The sequence below is a fragment of the Siphateles boraxobius genome, unplaced genomic scaffold, assembly GCF_051911475.1.
Source record: "Siphateles boraxobius isolate OS27281-9 unplaced genomic scaffold, OSU_SipBor_1 7, whole genome shotgun sequence".
NCBI lineage: Eukaryota > Metazoa > Chordata > Actinopteri > Cypriniformes > Leuciscidae > Siphateles > Siphateles boraxobius.
This window is the reverse complement of record NW_027509197.1, coordinates 16,052,441-16,069,741: the sequence shown is the minus strand read 5'-3', so window position 1 is coordinate 16,069,741 and position 17,301 is coordinate 16,052,441. Positions and strand designations below refer to the sequence as shown.

At 38.2% G+C, this 17,301-nt stretch overlaps 1 protein-coding gene across 2 annotated transcripts; it reads left to right on the top strand.

The window, feature by feature from the left end:
* The first annotated feature begins 424 nt into the window (after window positions 1-424).
* On the top strand, window positions 425-15,682 carry mphosph8 (M-phase phosphoprotein 8). Of its 2 annotated transcripts, none has more exons than XM_077215874.1 (14): window positions 425-657; window positions 5,418-5,567; window positions 5,685-6,713; window positions 7,335-7,425; window positions 7,519-7,989; window positions 8,768-8,890; window positions 9,011-9,099; window positions 9,434-9,574; window positions 9,751-9,837; window positions 11,178-11,332; window positions 11,420-11,577; window positions 11,667-11,791; window positions 11,895-11,978; window positions 14,473-15,682. In XM_077215874.1, exons 1-14 carry the CDS (start codon window positions 559-561, stop codon window positions 14,512-14,514), a joined length of 2,844 nt encoding a protein of 947 aa, XP_077071989.1. In that variant the 5' UTR covers window positions 425-558; the 3' UTR covers window positions 14,515-15,682. The 2 variants fall into 2 exon arrangements, with proteins under 2 accessions (XP_077071989.1, XP_077071988.1); XM_077215873.1 differs by having other exon boundaries at window positions 434-657; window positions 5,682-6,713.
* The last annotated feature ends 1,619 nt before the right edge of the window (window positions 15,683-17,301 follow it).

Here is a 17,301-nt window from a genome sequence, read left to right as displayed (position 1 = left end):
ATTTTTAAATGCATTTTAAACATAAAGGTCAAATGTTTTAATATTTTAAAAGTACTGTTCATTGTTAGTTCAAGTTATCTAACTATTGTTTAAACACATTTTAATATTAAGCAGTTTAATGCTACTAGAAGTGATACAAAAATAGCTATTTATTGAGATATAATTGTACAATTATTTATAATATAAATTAAATATTTATTTTTAATTTGTAAAATCTTATTTCAATCTCATTGAAAAGTAAAACAAAAAAATCAGCTATTTTAGAGAAAGTCCCTTCACCTAATTTTTCTATTTGTCTTTTGTCGTCTGTGATATATTTAGCAATGGGAAAAGATAACCTCAGTTATAATACTACCCGTGTTGCCATGTCCGCCTAATATACGCGTTCTTTTCCAAGGACAGATTACGTGTTTTTTCGTGCGCGATCTGGCAACAACAAGTACTATCAGCGACGGTGCACTGCTGCTGTATCTATGCACTAGTTCGGCGGCGTTTACGCTTTTAGCACACGTATATAAACGACACGTAGCGTCAATATATTGCTTGATTAACGCATAAATGGCCTCCGGAGCCGAGAGAGTGGAGCCTGGAGACAGCGAACAGGAGGAAGAAGATGTATACGAAGTGGAGAGGATTATTGACACGCGAGTGGAGGAGGTGAGAGAGTGTGTGGCAGCATTTCTGATGCCATCTTGCTAGCGACTTAGCATGTAGCCTTTACGGTCATTAGTAAATAGTACTGATGCGTGTATAGTAAGTAGGATAATGTCAAAGAAATAATCGAAATGGACCATTTATGGCCTGTTCGCCTTAAAACACAAACTTCCCGCAGCGCAGAGAGAGTGTGTGGCAGCGTGTCGGATGACATAACGTTATTGCTAGCAATTTAGCATGTAGCTATTACTGTCCTTAGTAAATACTGCAGATACGTGTATAATTAGTAGGACAACAGCAAATAAATAGTAAAAAGGGACATTTTACGGACTGTTCACCTTAAAACACAAACTTCCCGCAGCGCAGAGAGGCTGTTATACACTCGTTGTAACTTTCTGACGGTTATTTCAGCTCGCCGCCCGTTTTGAGCCATAAAGCAGAGGCGCGAGACAAATTGACTTGTCAAGGCGTTGTGCTGTTGTTTACATCACAATCGCTTAAAATCTAGCTAAATTACTACTTTAAACCTTCCCACGGACAAAATAAATGCCAAACACGACCAGTGGTATTTCATGCGGAGGAAAAAAATGTTGACAGCAGTGACTGTTACCCAAGGCCAAGGGTTTATTATGCACCGGTTGTCTACAGAATACATTACATTAACTTATCCTATTATATCTGAAACGGCCATTATAAGTCGTTTTGTTTTTTGTATTAATGCATAGAAAAGAGAAGGACTAAGTCTTGTGTACATCCTTCAGATCAGACAAAGTAAATGATGCATGTCCACATTCACTGTGTAAACGCATAAATAACAAATAAATCTCTTACAAACTCTTAATGCGTGAAAGATTATTCGCGTGTGTCCTGGTAGACCTTGATGCATGAGCTTACTGGAATGCATAACAATGATTCAGCATTTTCTTTATAAGTTGTTTCTTTTATTAGAATGTAGTAATTATTCGGTTGTTTAGATTATTTTAAGATGTAGCAACAGACCCTGAATAGTGTTAATGTACTGTGGGAAAACGTTTTAGACATCGATTTGCTCTTAAGGTGTTTTGGAGATGTAAGGTGTGGTTGGGATCTGTTTGGAGTCTGTATTTCCATGTTCCCTTGGGTTCTCATAGAAAGGGATAAATATCACATTACATAGAGACCACTTTCATCACCTTCATGTCTGAAGATACTAGGTTGCCTCAGCATATGTGAAATGCTGACTGAATGATTTTTTGGAGACTGTAAAATGCAAGAAAAACTGAGACTGATCACTTCATGACTGCCTCCGTTTATTTTGGTGAGGCTACATTCTGTTACAGATGAAACCCTGTTGGTTAAGATCATTAAGCTTTGGTAAAGTTTGAGGAGGTCAGTGATTAGAGGACAGATAACACACAGCATGTAAAATCCAATTTTGTACCGCTCAGTGCCCTTTGACCTGGAGTCAGTTCTACTGCAGTCACTATCTGTAATGTGTGCAGTAAGTGTATTTGAGAGGTTCATTTTATTATGAAAATATTAGTGGATTTGAATGCTCAGGTAAGAAGACGTAAAATTATAACAGGTTTTGTCTGTACCGTCTTGACTTCTTTGGTCACTTTTTTTCCTTGTACACTGACTTCCATATCAAATCTAATCAACATTTGAATTCAAAACTATCTGTAATGCGTAGGATGTCATAACTCAAATGTTATCATTGACTATCCTCACTTGAATGGTTTGAAGTCATATTAAAATGCACATAATGGAATTGATAAGAGGAATCGAAAATGTAATTTTCTAACAAGTATCCTATTTCTGATCTTAATTATCCAATTCCAGAATTGGAATCGATTTTCGATTCCCAACCCTAGTCAGCAAATTAGAATGATTTTTGAAGAATCACCTGACACTGAAGAAACTATCCTGGAAATTCAGCTTTACAATCACAGGAATAAATGACATTTTAAAATATATTAAAATGGAAAACGGCTATTTTAAATTGTATTAATATTTCACAATAATACTGTTTTTTTCCCCCACTATTTTTTTTATCAAATAAATGCAGCCTTGGGGAGCACAAGAGACTTCTTTCAAAAACATCAAACAGTTTTATAGATGAAAATGTTACCTTTCAAACTTTTGAATGGTATTATTATACGTTTAACAAAAGTCAACTCTGAAACCGCAAATACCAGTTTCTGTCAATATCTTGATTGCAGAGGCATTAAACCCATAACTAGATGGGGCACAGACTGATCGATATCAAATGTACCATTACATAGAACAAATTATTATTAAAAAAAATTTAAATACCTGATGCATTTTAGTCACTTCCTATGGCATTTTTGTTATGAGACCTTGTACATTTCGTACTCCGCATGGAAGCTATGTAATAATGAGGCCTTTGAATGAGAAGAATTTCTGTTTCTCTGTGTGTGTTGGTCTTTTATTCAAGTGGTGTCCATTCATACTGCCTGCAACACGAGTGAGTCAGTCAGTAATGACTGTCAGCCAATAATAACCACTCTCAACTGACAGCCTGTGCTTCGTAGACTACTGCATTTGGCAGACACACACAGACAATCTTGTCTTTAACTTGCTTGTTTACATAAATACAGTTGTTAACCGTTTCTCATTGCTGCTTGTTCCTACACAGAGGCAGTTGTGCAGGAAATTAGGACTCTAATCTAAGCCAAGGCTCTTAAATATGTGTGAACCTACTACTTGCTTTAAGACACAGATAGATGTGGGTTTAGGCTACATACAACAGCCACAAAAGTATGTTGAGTTGCTTGTCAGTGTTGTGAAACCAGTTGATGGGGAGAGGGGGAGAGAGAGAGAGTCCATCCACTTTGGCCCACCAGTTGATTGGGATTAATCTTATTTGGCTTTGATCTTCAGCTATTATTAATTCCCCAGCTAAGAGTCACAGGAAATAAGAGGAGCAGGGAGTCAGCTGTATTTGTTACTTAGCAACACAGCAGATAATGAATTTCCCTTTGAAACTAACATGTGGCACTTGTGATGTGTCTGCTGAACATTAATTACTGCCTTAAAGGGTTCGTTCCTCACCCACTTGTCGTTCCAAACCCGCAAGACTTTCGTTCATTTTTGGAACACAAATGAAGGCCCAGAAAGGTAGTAAAGATATTGTTAAAATAGTCCATGTGACTACAGTGGTTCAACCTTAATGTTATGAAGCGACGAGAATAATTTTTGTGTGCAAAAAAAAACCTATATTCAACAATTTCTTCTCTGACGCTGTTCACGTTAGCACTGCGTGAAAATGAATGCATTTGATGCTGACACAGGATCCGGCCAATACTGAGCCGGCGTTGTGACATAGAACCCAGCAGCGCTGCACTATTTAATTACAACCTGAACAGCATAGGAGACTGACACAGAGAATAAATTGTTGAATAAAGTTATTTTTGTTTGGGCTTTTTTGTGTGTTGTAAGAACTAACGTGTGCTGAAATAGTGGGTTTCATTACCCTTAAAGCTGCAGTAGGGAGTTTTGAGAAAATGTTGACTTTCAGCCTGAAAATTTGAACAAGCACAACTTACAGGTCCAACCCCCTTGCTCTCTGCTGCGCTACAGCCCTCCCTCCACAGCTCCTCCCCCACAGCGGAGCCTGCCGTGAGCGCGCAGGCTAGTAAGCAGGACCACCGATGACGGCGGATTATAAAGTTATGGCACATTCACTAATAGGGACGAAACATCAACAATATGCTTTACATTGACTATGGCCTGCCCATACTTTGATTACAAACTTGGTCCTCAAATCATTATGCATTTTGCAATACATGTAACTTTATAACGTTGCACTCTTTCTATAAGTTATAAATAGCTAGTAAGATAACGTTAAAGGATTAGTTCACTTTTAAAAAAACTTTTGCTGATAATTCACTCACCCCCATGTCATCCAAGATGTCCATGACTTTCTTTCTTCAGTCGAAAAGAAATTAAGGTTTTTGATGAAAACATTCCAGGCTTTTCCTCCATATAATGGACTTCAATAGGACACAAACGTTTCATGGAGCAAATGACAGTTTCAGTGCAGCTTCAAAGGGCTTTAAACGATACCAGACGATGAATAAGGGTCTTATCTAGCGAAACGATCGGTCATTTCAAAAATAAATAAAAAACTTTAAGTTTTATAAGCACAAATGCTCACCTTGCTCTGTTCTGTGATGCACGTTCGTGATCCTGTTCGAACTCGTTCATCAAAATGAACAAATCTTTTTTTCGAGTCATTTCGTTCGTTGAATGAACGAAATGACTCGAAAAAAGATTTGTTCATTTTGAACGAGTCTTTTTCGGAGTAATTTTGTTCGTTGAATGAACGAAATTACTCGAAAAAAGATTTGTTCATTTGGATGAACGAGTTCGAACAGGAGAGTCATGAACGATGGTACGTGCTCGCGCTGTGCAAGAGAGGGCTGATCAGCGCGTACACGAGCGTGATTGACACTGGTAAGACATTCCTCCTGGCTCTGATTGGTTGTTTCTGACCGGGAGCGGTGTAATTCTGCAAATGGCAGTAGGACCACAGGGAGGAGCCAGAGGAGCTTGATTTTTTTCACAGATTATCTGTCTCATATTCTACTGTCAGGACATAATGACAGTTTTAACAAATATTTGTTTACATAAGTTACCTACTGGAGCTTTAAATAAGTGTATACACCTATATGTTTCATTAATATTACTGACATTGTTGTTTGGAGATTGTAGATAACCTAATGACAGGCCATGATCTTTGACCTTTAACATTTTCGTAGGGAGTGGTGCTGTATCGGGTGCGATGGAAGAACTATTCATCGGACGATGACACCTGGGAGCCTGAGGCGCATCTTGACGACTGCAGGGAGGTGCTTCTGGCCTACAAGAAGGCCCTGGCTGAGATTAAGCCAAAGATAGAAACTGGCATGGTGAGACTTTTAAGATGTGTTCACGTGATTGTAGTTTTTCTCAGAACTTGTATGGGCAATGCAATATCTGGTTTCCTTGCTTTGTGAATACTGATTTGTGTTAATTGTACCTAGAAGCTACCCACGAAGAGTGATCTGTTCGATGCCGACTCAGAGAGTGAAAGCGATAAAGAAAAACCTAAAGAATCACCTGTAAAGAAGAAGAAGAAAAAGAAGAAAGTGGAAGAATCCGACGATGAGATGCCTGTGAAGGAAAAGAAGAAGAAAAAGAAGGATAAATGGCGGGAGGACAAGCCTCTGCCTGCGCCTGAGTCTGATGAGGAGGAGGAAGAGAGCAGGGATCATTCCCCTGCACCTCCTAAAAAAGAGACAAAGAAGAGGCTCATTGAATCAGATGATGACGATGCCCCTATTACTCCTAAGAAACAAAAGAAGCTTAACAAACCTAGAGATGAAGGAAAACAAAAGAAAGAAAGCGGAGACGACCACAAGAAAAAGAAAATCAAGTCAAAAAAAGAGATTGTTTCCTCTGATGAAGAGGATGATAAGAGCGACGTGCCCTCTGAGTCCCACACGGATGATACGACAAACACAGAAACAAATGATTCCTCCAAAACCACGACAGCAAAATCCTCAGACAAATCTGTGCGAAGTGAGAGTGGAGGCGACCTCAAGCAGGCTAAGCATAAGAAGACCAAGTCTGGCCCGAAACTACAAGGTTTCAAAGACCTGATTCAAGAAAAGAAACCTAAAAAACTAGAGGTTTCAACAGCTGTGCTCAAAGAAAGTGGTCTAAACAAACTCAAGAACCTTACTAGTAGCAAAAGCACCAGCAAGTCTTCTCGCAGTGAGGAGGAGCACGATTCCAGTGACACGGGGGCAGTCACATCCGCACCCAAGTCAAAGATCAAAAGCAAAGGGCAAGAAGCAGCCCTTCCTTCTCAGCGGCTCTCATCTGCATCTTCCTCCTCTTCATCCTCCACAGCATCAACAGCCCCAATCAAACCCAAAGAGGACGAGCCGAAAGAAGAAGGTGGTGAGAAGGGTGGTGCCTCTAACCTGTTTGAGAAGTTCCTGCTGAACTGTGAGGCAAAAGATCGTGTACCAAGGAGACAAGCAGACCAGAACAAGAATGCAACTCCAAAGGTACATGTCTATAAAGCTCTGCTGAAGCCCATTTTCTTCCTTTTTCCTTATTTTTGCAGTTTTGTCATAAGCCAAAAATTCTCTCTCTCTCTCTCTCTCTCTCTCTGTTATACACAACATCGTTCAAAGGTTAAATGTTTCTGAAAAAAAGTCTCTACTCACCAAGGCTGCATTTTTTTTTTAAATCAAAAATACAGTAAAAGTTGATCCTTCAGTGTTCTGCTTATTTGGTGCACAAGAAACATATCTTATAATTTTTATATATTGAGTTGTGATGCTTAATATTTTTGTGGAAACTGATTTTTTTGATGATTGAATAAAGTTCAAAAGTTCAAAGTAAAAACAGCATTTATTTGAAATAGAAATCCTTTGTAGCTATGTAACGTTTTACTTTCACGTTTAATACATTTAATGCATTCTTGCTGATTAGAAATATTCATTACTTGTTAAAAACTCTTCCTGACTCTCAACTTTTCAGCGGTAGTGTAATTATTAATTATTTTTTCTTTTACTTACTGGAAACCTCCAAGAATGCTTGGAAAAGTTCTCAGAATATGTTAAAAATCTAGTGTTATGTTTGTGATTTGACTGTTGTTGTTTTTTTTTTTACTTTTTCTACAGGGTACAGGGAAAAATGACAAGAAAACAAAATTGTCAAAGCAGTCTCCTGCACGGAAACCTGACTCAGATAAGACAGAGAAGGCAAAAGATGGTAAAATACAATTGTAGCTGACTTTAATTTTTAACGGTCTTGTGCTTTTTGTTTGATCACCTGATATTAACGAATGCATTCTTCTCCTATCAGCGCCACGACCAGGACAGAGTCCCGTCTCCATGGAGGTAGACGAGAAACAGGAGAAGGGAGCATCCGCGATAGAGAAAAGTGATAAATCAGATGAGCCGGCCCAAAAGTCTAAGGAGGAATTACAAAGAGAGCAGAGAGAGGAAGAGCAAAGGAAGAGGAAAGAAAAGATGGAAGAAGAGGAGAGGAGGAGGAAAGAAAGGATTGAAGAAGAGGAGAGAAAGAAGAAAGAAAGAATCGAAGAAGCCCAACGGGAGAGAAAAGCACGCATGGAGGAGGCACATAGACTGGCAGAAGAAGCCCGGCAAGAGCGGCTGGAAAGGAAGTCCATGACGGAGTCAATAGCGTCTCCTGACTCTACGGAAGACTCCAGATGGAAGGACAAGAGGAGGAGAAGTGAATCACGGGCCTTCACCGCCTGTGATGACAATCAGGACTCTCAGGAGACCATAGAGCGCTCAGACAAAACTCCTGGTTTGTATTGGTCAATGCAATGTTAAAAGAGGTTCAACTCTTAAAAACATGTCTTGAGATTCTGTTCATTTGCACTAGGGCTGCATGATTAAAATCGTGCAATATGTGCGATTATCAAATCGTGTGTTTTGAAGTGTGGTGCGCCGATGTGTTCTTTACATGAGTGCAGCTCACAATCTGGTTTTCAGTGTCTCAGAGCGGCTTGGTTCGCTGTAAATGATCTACACAAACTCATCTCTAAAACTGTTGAGTTTGGGTCGCTTATAAGCATGCATTTGAAAAGGCAAAATAAAAGCTTGATGGTTTAATGTTTGAAAATGAAGAAATTAAGAAAGCTATACATTTATTATTGTAATCTTAAACTTGCACTGTAAATAAATTTTGTATTTAGTTAAAATAATTTTCATAATTAAAATAATTATTGTTGGTATTTTTTAATTAAATTGATGTATCGTATAACATATATTCTATATAATATATATATATATAATATAACTGCAAAGAAGCACATTAAACATTAATTTCTTTTTTTCACACCACACTTTACTCAGAGAAATGGCAATAATAATAAAAAATCCCCAAATCTTGCAGCCCTAATTTGGACTTTATTTATTTAGCTATTTTTGAGCGGAACAACACATTGTGTGATCCATAGCCGTTTGCCTATTATATATGTATTATAGGCTATGCAAGTGATTGCTAAGATAGTGGGGATCCCAAGCTGTTTTTGAGTCCCAAATCACCCCAGGACACTAGTAACCATGTTTCTCTGTAACAGACAGGGGACTGCCATCTCTTAATCTTGGGCTGGAACTCAAGCTGGACTGGATGACACTGGAGGACTTTCAGAAACACTTGAATGGAGAGGATGAGAATCTCTCTCCGCTAACCTTAACTCCCAGTGAGTGATATACACAGAAAACAATAGCACCATCTTTCATTTATTGTAACATTCAGTTTTGAGTCACAAATTTTCCCTCTACTTTTATTTTTTGCTCTTTATTTACTATCTAACTCTCAGCTGAGCTGCGAGAAGCAGTGAAAAATGGGAATTACCTGGCAGTAAAACGTGCACTTAGTTCCAAAGAGGACTACAATCTGGATCAGGAGGTATGCTACTTGTTTCTCTTTCTCTCTTCCATCTCTGACTGTGTCTGTCTTGCAATCTGTTATAATGACTTGTCAGAGAAACTGGGTCATGTAACAGTTCATCATTCAATCCCTGGGTTGACATCACTCACTGAGCAGGGACTGGTGTTTTCACTCAAATTAACAATACATCTATAATCCCTGCAGAGAGTTATGTTAAAATTCCCATTCGTCTGTTAGAACGTAATGTAATTGAAATTGAAGCAGTGAAGAAAGATGCTTTTTGGGTCCAGAAAAGTAAGCAGTATTTGAGATGTCATGTGAAAATTTTTTGTTTGTGTGCTGCCACCTGCAGGACTCTAGTGGCATGTCCTTAACACTGCTGGCTGCTGCAGGTGGTCAGGATGATGTCCTCAGGCTGCTAATTAAGAAAGGAGTGAAGGTCAACGCCAGACAGAAGAATGGCACCACTGCCCTGATGCATGCTGCTGAAAAGGTGAAGAACAACACTGCTTAATTCAGGAACACTCACAATGGCTGTTTCACTTCAACCACTAAATACAAGAGTATTAGCATATTTTCAATTGTATTGTTATATTTGTTTTAGTATAGTTAAGCATTCAATTTCAAGCCCTCAACTGTCTCTTTTATAACTCATCCTGTTTGGTGCAGAACTTCTTGACGACAGTGGCCATTCTTCTGGAGGCAGGAGCATCTGTAAATGCCCAAACTCTGGGTGGAGAAACTGCTCTCATGAAGGTGAGAAGGTTGTGATATTCAGGGCTCGATTTGAGGGGAGATAGCATCCCCCTTGTTGGAAAAAAATTACAAAGCATCCCCTCTGTAAACAACCACCACCACCATTCCCATTAAATTAAGAGTGTTGAGTATTGTGTAAAACGTATGGAAATAAAACAGCGATTGACTAATCAGAACTCAATATTGTAACACGCTGTGCAGTTAAGCAAGTTTTCGTAATTTTTCGCCCTTTTTCAAAATGGCCAGGAAAACGGTTCAAGCGTATCTTTGGACATTCTTTAAAAATAAGTAAACGGTAGGTATGATATTGGTCTTTAGTGTTTAAGGTTATGACATTACAAAACCTCGACGTAACATTAGAAAAAATAATGAACACAGTTAAAGTGTGTTGATTCATTAAGGGATCGTTGACAAATTTGCATTTAATTATTGAATGTGCAAGTAATCACTGAGGTGATAATTCACTCATTCAAAATGTTGGCTAAATGTGCGTGTTTATGTATTTAAAAAAAAAAATCCTGACGACACTGTTTAAATCTGCACAGAAACCATTCAAGCCACAGCTAACAAAGATTGTATCGTGAAGGTATTTAGAATAGCAAGGATGTGTGCTCTGTACGCGTGACTGCGAGGGATGAGAGACACTTCTGAGAAGAGAGAGAGAGGGAAATGCTCAGAAACATAGGAGGACAGAGAGTTCCTTTTAGAAATGATCATCCTATTCTTTTCATCTTTACTCTTTACCATCCACTGTTGGAGCTTTGAAGCCCTGAAAAGTGTGTAGCTCAAAAATAATTGTAATTTGAAACTCTTTTCATTTTTAAAAATCTGTTGATTGATTAACCCTTCAGTCCCCTCCGAAGGTATCATTAAGTAGTTTCGCACACAGTAATTATGTGTGTTTGTGTCTGTGTGAGTCATAATACTACAGTCATTTATTTAATAAATAATGCCTATTTAGATTTTTTTATCTACTCTTTAATCCCAGAAATAAAAATGTTTATTTTAATCATTGTTACACATTTTTAATCATTGTGTAAGGTTAGGCACCCATAACCGCCCTTTTTATAATGAATAGAAAGTTCAACAGAACAGGATTTATTTGAAATATAATTTTTTTTGTAACAATGTGAATTTCATTACTGACTTTTGATCAATTGAATATATCCTATCCTTAATAAAAGTATGAATTTCTTAAATAAATAAAAATCATACACTTGTACTGTAGTTTGTTTTTTTAAATTTTACTATTTAAGTTGTTCTTTAGCTGTTAGATATTTTGAACTTAGTACATAACAAAAGTTAGTACTTAAGTCCTGATTTTTGTCTTTCTTTCTAAGGCTTGTAAGAGGGGCAATGCAGATGTGGTTCGCCTCCTGTTGGAATATGGGGCTGACTGCAACATCCTGTCTAAACATAAGACCACTGCCTTGTACTGTGCCAAAGTTAGCAAAAATGAGATGGTACATGATCTCATCAAAGACCACATGCAAACGTGAGTGTTTTATTGCTGTATTATTTCAAACTCTGCCGTGTGTGTATATTTGAATATAAAGATGCATGTGTGAAATGTATCTCACAGGTTATCAACCGTGGCGGAGGAGACAATCAGAGCTTATTTTGAAACGCGGCTGGCCCTGCTGGAACCTGTATTTCCTCTGGCTTGCCACAGACTGTGTGAGGGACCAGACTTTTCACTGGAGTTCAACTACAAACCCCCTCAACACACACCTGGAGAAGGTGAGATGCTTGCTTCAAATTCTTCTGGTCTCAGTAATTGCCATTTTATTTACCAAATAAGTGTGTCATTATTGTGTATTCTGTCTCAGGATCTGGCATACTGCTTTTCATCTTTCATGCAAACTTCCTTAATGAGATCACAGCTAGACTTTGCGGGCCCTGTAGTGTCCATGCTGTCGTCCTGAATGACAAGTTTCAACTGCCCATCTTCTTGGTAAGACGCTGATGTCGCGAATGATTCTTGTGCAAATTTATCATGTCTTTGTTCTGTTGAATGTCTGCAGTCTCTCACAATCTGCCTGCTGATCCCCCTGCAGGACAGCCATTTCATATACTCTTTCAGTCCTGTTCAAGGAGCCAACAAACTGTTCATTCGTCTGGCAGAGTCCCCAACAGCTAAGGTAATTGGGTCTGTTACACATTATATGAGAGTTTAGATACTGCTATATGAACGCCTGAACATGCACCAAGGCAAGTGAATATTTGGGATATGGCATCTGTAAAATAATCAAACTTGTGGTTAACTTGGTTCCCATGGTTATTTGGAAATATCAGGGAATGTTAAAGTTGATCCTATCTGTTTTTTTTTAAATGCATAGTATTAATATTTTTGGAAACGATTCCTCCGTGCACATTTACTTTTCTTTTTTTTTCTTTTTTTTGTAATTCGTGCCTATGGTGGACCATAACCACCTGGAGGACGGCCAAGAAGACACTATCACTGCATTACCACTTCCATAGTGTGTGCTAGATGCATTAGTGCTTCCTTATCTGCTCAGCATTAAGACACCACTCCCAAGTTACTCTTTGCAGTAAAAAGGTTCATTAGCGGCCGGTCGGAGTCACTTCAGACACAGGAGAGCAATTCAACGACCAGAAAAATACACATGCATTCATACTTTGCAGTTTATGTTCAAAATGCTCAAGTTGAGACATGCATGTTCTCAACAGCATTCTACATTCTTATTGAGTACACTCATATTGATTACACTCATACTGGACTGACTTGCTGCTGACAGTATTTTCATATTAATTACTAAAGTCTAGGCTTATTAAATAATTTGAGTAGCATTTATATCTGAACGTGTGAAGAATACTAAACTACTAAAACTATTGGATACTATGGTCCCTCCATTCAATTTATTCTTAATTCCTGCCTGGCCACTGGCAAAGTTCCTACATATTTCAAGCATCCGGTTGTCCAGCCTATGCTAAAGAAACATAATCTGGATGGAAAATGTCCTAATAATTTCCGGCCTAACTCTAAATTTTGGAGAAGGTGGTTTTAACGCAACTGCTTCCATACCTCAACTCAACAGAGATCCTAGAGCCATTCCAATCTGGGTTCAAAGCCCGTCACTGCACTGAGGCAGCCCTGTTAAAGGTGACAAATGACCTGCTGCTCACTCTTGACTTAGGTGATAATGCCATTCTGGTCCTGTTGGATCTTAGTGCTGCATTTGACACACTGTAGACCATGGTATAATACTAGAGCGTCTCGAACAATGGGTTGCATTAAGGGCATAGCTCTCAACTGGTTTCACTCCTACCTTCACCAAAGATCTTTCTCAGTATCCATAGGCCAGCACACTTCATCCCCTGCCCCTGTGTCTTATGGTGTCCCCCATGGGTCCATTCTGGGTCCAGTACTTTTCTGCCTTTATATGCTCCCCCTGGGTAACATCATCAGAAAATTAAATAGTTCATTGAATTTCTATGCAGATGACTCCCAACTGTACATCCAACTTAAATCCAGCAAACTCCATGCAGCCTCTTTTAGACTGTTCGAAAGAAATTAAAATCCGGATGGCTTACAATTTCCTTCAGTTAAATAACAAAACTGAAGTTATTTTCTTTGGCCCTTCAAATTCTAAAAATTCCATCCCTACCAACCCTACCTTGGCCCCCTTGCCCCCTATGTTAAATCCCATGCACGTAATCTGGGTGTTATTTTAGACTCCCATCTTAACCTCGACAAACAAATTGCATCTGTTGTAAAGACTAGAGTTTTTATCAATTAAGAATAATTGCTGCTCACGAACACAAAAAAGCGTCAACATAGTACACCTGTTCTAGCCTCCTTGCACTGGCTTCCAGTCCAGTATAGGATACAATTTAAAATACTACTGATGGTTTCTAAAGCTCTTCACGCCCTGGTAGCCCCCAGGTCCCTCAGATCCTCCAGCCAAGGTCTCCTCCATGTACCACGGTCCCGGCTTGAGCAAAAAGGTGACAGAGCGTTTTCTATTGCTGGCCCTCAGCTGTGGAACCAATTGCCACCTGACATCAGAAATGCCTCTTCAATTACAATATTCAAAACCAGGCTCAAAACTCACCTATTTACATTGACCTTCCCTGTGTTTTAAATTGTCTTACCCTGTTGTGTCTGTAATTAACTGTTTGTCTCTTGGTGTTGTCATAGCTTAAATCACTAATCTGTAAGTGTATTTATTTTATTTTAATTATTCGGTGTTTTTTGCGCTATGTGCGAGCTGTTTAAATGTGCTATAAAAATAAATTTTACTTACTTACAGAAACACTTCCATACCACCCTTTTAAAGAACTTTTTCATTCTTCATCAAAAAAATTCTCCACAATCACAACACGCAAGAAAAGGTCTTTTGCTACTTCCCCAACATTGCAACTTTTGATGTTGTTTTGGCGATATATTTATAATAATAGCTCCTGGTTTTTCATTGAATAATTCTATGTAGTTATTTTTTTTATTGTTTCTAATTCATTCGAATCAATTCACAAATCACTCTGAATGATTTGTTCACTTGATTTTTCAGAAAATCCTTATCATGGAAAAATGGGAATGCTGAGCTAAGCAAGCTTTATGATAATTTATTTAAATGTATTAATCAGGGAATATGTGTTTCTCTCTTTCAACAGGTTAAACTCCTCATTTGTGCATACAGAGTCCAACTACAGTGATGCCACAGTCCTCCCTTCCAGGTCAAATGTCACTGCAAATTTCCTCTCCAAGAACTGAGACTTTTCCTACACTTGACACATGCTGAGCAGGACACAGTTTAGAAACGGTTTTGTTTTATTCTGGGGAAAGACTGAAGTATTAACAGGTCAATATTAACAGTCACAAATCTCAGTGTGACCTTAAATTTGTGATTCTTAATTGTGTAACAAGTTTCCGGAGATCTGATTTTTGAATAGCAACTGAGGTCAGCATGAAGTGTGACACATTGGGCTTGAATCTGGTCATTTGTAAATCTTGTTTGTAAAGTGTTCCTTTAATTATTATTTTTTTATTTTAAATAGAATGATTTATCACTCCAGATTCACCCACTGTTTTATGTTCTGTGTTTAACCCGACCACGCACTCGTCTGATGTGTTTCTGTCTGCATTGCTTCTGCTCAGTGTATGAAGGAATGAACAAGCAGTTCTCGTCTCCCTGTTTCTTTGTGCTCATGGGACTTAGAAAAGACTGGACCCAAGTGTGACTTTGAACACCAGAGTGAGGGCTTTTTGTTTCCTGAGAATGGGGTGGTTTTTAAAAAGCATTAACATCCTAAATTGGAGAAAAATGAAGCCATTATAGTTGAAGAAATGTATGAATGTACACGTTTCATTTGTGAGGTATTTTAAGGGCTATTTTGTGTTTGCATTGAGAGGAGGATCCACACAGGTTGAAATCATCCAAGTAGGAGTGATTTGTAGAACAGGTTATTTTAATACTGATTAGTAGGGAACGTGACCCTTTTTACGTGTGCACCTATGTGTTGTCCGGCAGTTTTGTTCATCAGCTAAGTTTAATTTCTAATTAGATTTTTGCATTTGACTTTAGTTATATAATCGTTAATATGGCAGCACATGAGCTCGGTCATCTTTTCATACTGATCATAAAAATAACGTGAGTGTAGTTTTCATAAAATCGTTTATGACTGAACTAAGAGTCAGACTGGGAATTTACAGCTGGGCTCATCCTGAAGAGTTTTAGAAGTGTGAAGAGTTCTTTTATTCTGTTGTTCATGGCCTACCTCTCTTTGTCCCGTCATTGTACTATTAGTAAGTGAAAGACTGCTCATTGATTCACTTCCTCTTTTGACTACAGTAAATAAACTGTACATATATTTCCATAATCAATATTTTGTCTTCACTCCTGTTCAATATAGCAACCTTAACATTTCAAAAGGATTAAACAGTTCTCTTCACTGGTACAGCATTATATTTTCATCCCTGTTGTTTCATATAATATACTTTAATTATTATATGAATTAATTAATTTTAACAAGGAAGACTATTTCAGAACAAATGCATGTTAGAATGTGTTCAGATGGAAAAGGTGGCCCTTAGCCAACATTCACACACTAGAGATGGTTGTGACAGAAATGGCTTTACTATATAGTCTATAAGAGCAACAACAAAAAAGACACATGGGAATAAGTCCAGAGGTGTACAATGCTGGTAGTTGAACAAACTCAGGGTCACAGGATTAGTTTTGAGTTGACAATACCAAACAAATCCAATCAGGCTTTGTTGGTACCTTAAACTTTACCTGTCAGCTTACTGGAGTGTGTGCACATGAAAGTGTGACATCACTTGCTAACAGCCAAACCTATGCCTTGAAACATATTAGGTGTGTTCGACTTAGAGCGGCGCTGTGCAGACCGATCCGTGTATGACATCTGAGTGAGTACTGCGAGAGCGATTAGAGAGGCTCCATATGCTTTCGAATCTCTCTCACGGTACTTTGATGTCATACACCGATCGGTTTGAGCTGTGCCGCTTCAAGTCGAACATATCAATAGAAAATGCGATTCATTCTGCGAGAGAATCAACGTCATACTTCTCTCTTGACTACTACTTTTTGGTATAGTCCCCTGGTTCATTATATCTCTAATGACATCAAACATTGGATTTAGAGTCAATAGGTAAAAAGGTCCATGTATGACAGTAATATGGGAAATATAACAAACATCTCTTATAACACTAAGACAAGCAGGGTTTCTCTGTTTAAACGTATTATTTTGTATCCATGCATTGTTGTAGTATCTATCTTTGTCACATGCAGAATAATATAAAAGCCTTAACTATTTTTGTTGTAGCAATCTGGGTATATTTTCACTGGCCTATAAGAGACTTTAAAGTGGGTCTTTAAAAAGCCAAAACAGAGAACATTGGTAAATGCTGTGACCAAATCAACAGAATTGATTAACAAAATGTTTGTTGCAAAAACATTTGTCTGTCATACAAATGTTTGTTAAAGTTGAACTACTGCCTATCACCCCTTACAGACATTACTGTAAAATATTAGGCCTCTCTGTACTGTTTTGTCAAAATAAATGTCTGCACTCTAGCCCTAGTATAGTGTCGGCTGTAAAGCACATAGGTAATTTCTATGTTTTGCCTTTTGACCAATAGTACTGAGTCACACAGTAAATTCTTTCACAACGACAAACTGGGTCACTCGATTCGCTTCCTCTATCGATACAATCAGTGTCCACTTAATGTTGGGCAAGGAGGTCTTAAGGGGTCACTTGTTTTATTAGGTCATTTAAGTCAGAAAGGTTTGTTATATGTTATATATGTTTCGTGAAAGGATTAATTTATTGCAGAAAGGATTCCTAAAATATAACTTTGAATCTAATGCAGTTCCGTCACCATATTTTCACCAACTTGTTACCCCTCAGTTAACGCTCCAGTGTTAAGGCCTATAATTACAGCTATTGGCTTTTTATTGTTCTGCTTTGAAGAGTGTGCAA

Bases quoted from the DNA above. Each gene is read 5' to 3' on its own strand.
- mphosph8 (XM_077215873.1), top strand. From the start codon at position 559: ATGGCCTCCGGAGCCGAGAGAGTGGAGCCTGGAGACAGCGAACAGGAG. The intron at 658-5,417 runs GTGAGAGAGTGT...ACATTTTCGTAG, and splicing joins TTGACACGCGAGTGGAGGAG to GGAGTGGTGCTGTATCGGGT. The intron at 7,990-8,767 runs GTTTGTATTGGT...TCTCTGTAACAG, and splicing joins GCGCTCAGACAAAACTCCTG to ACAGGGGACTGCCATCTCTT.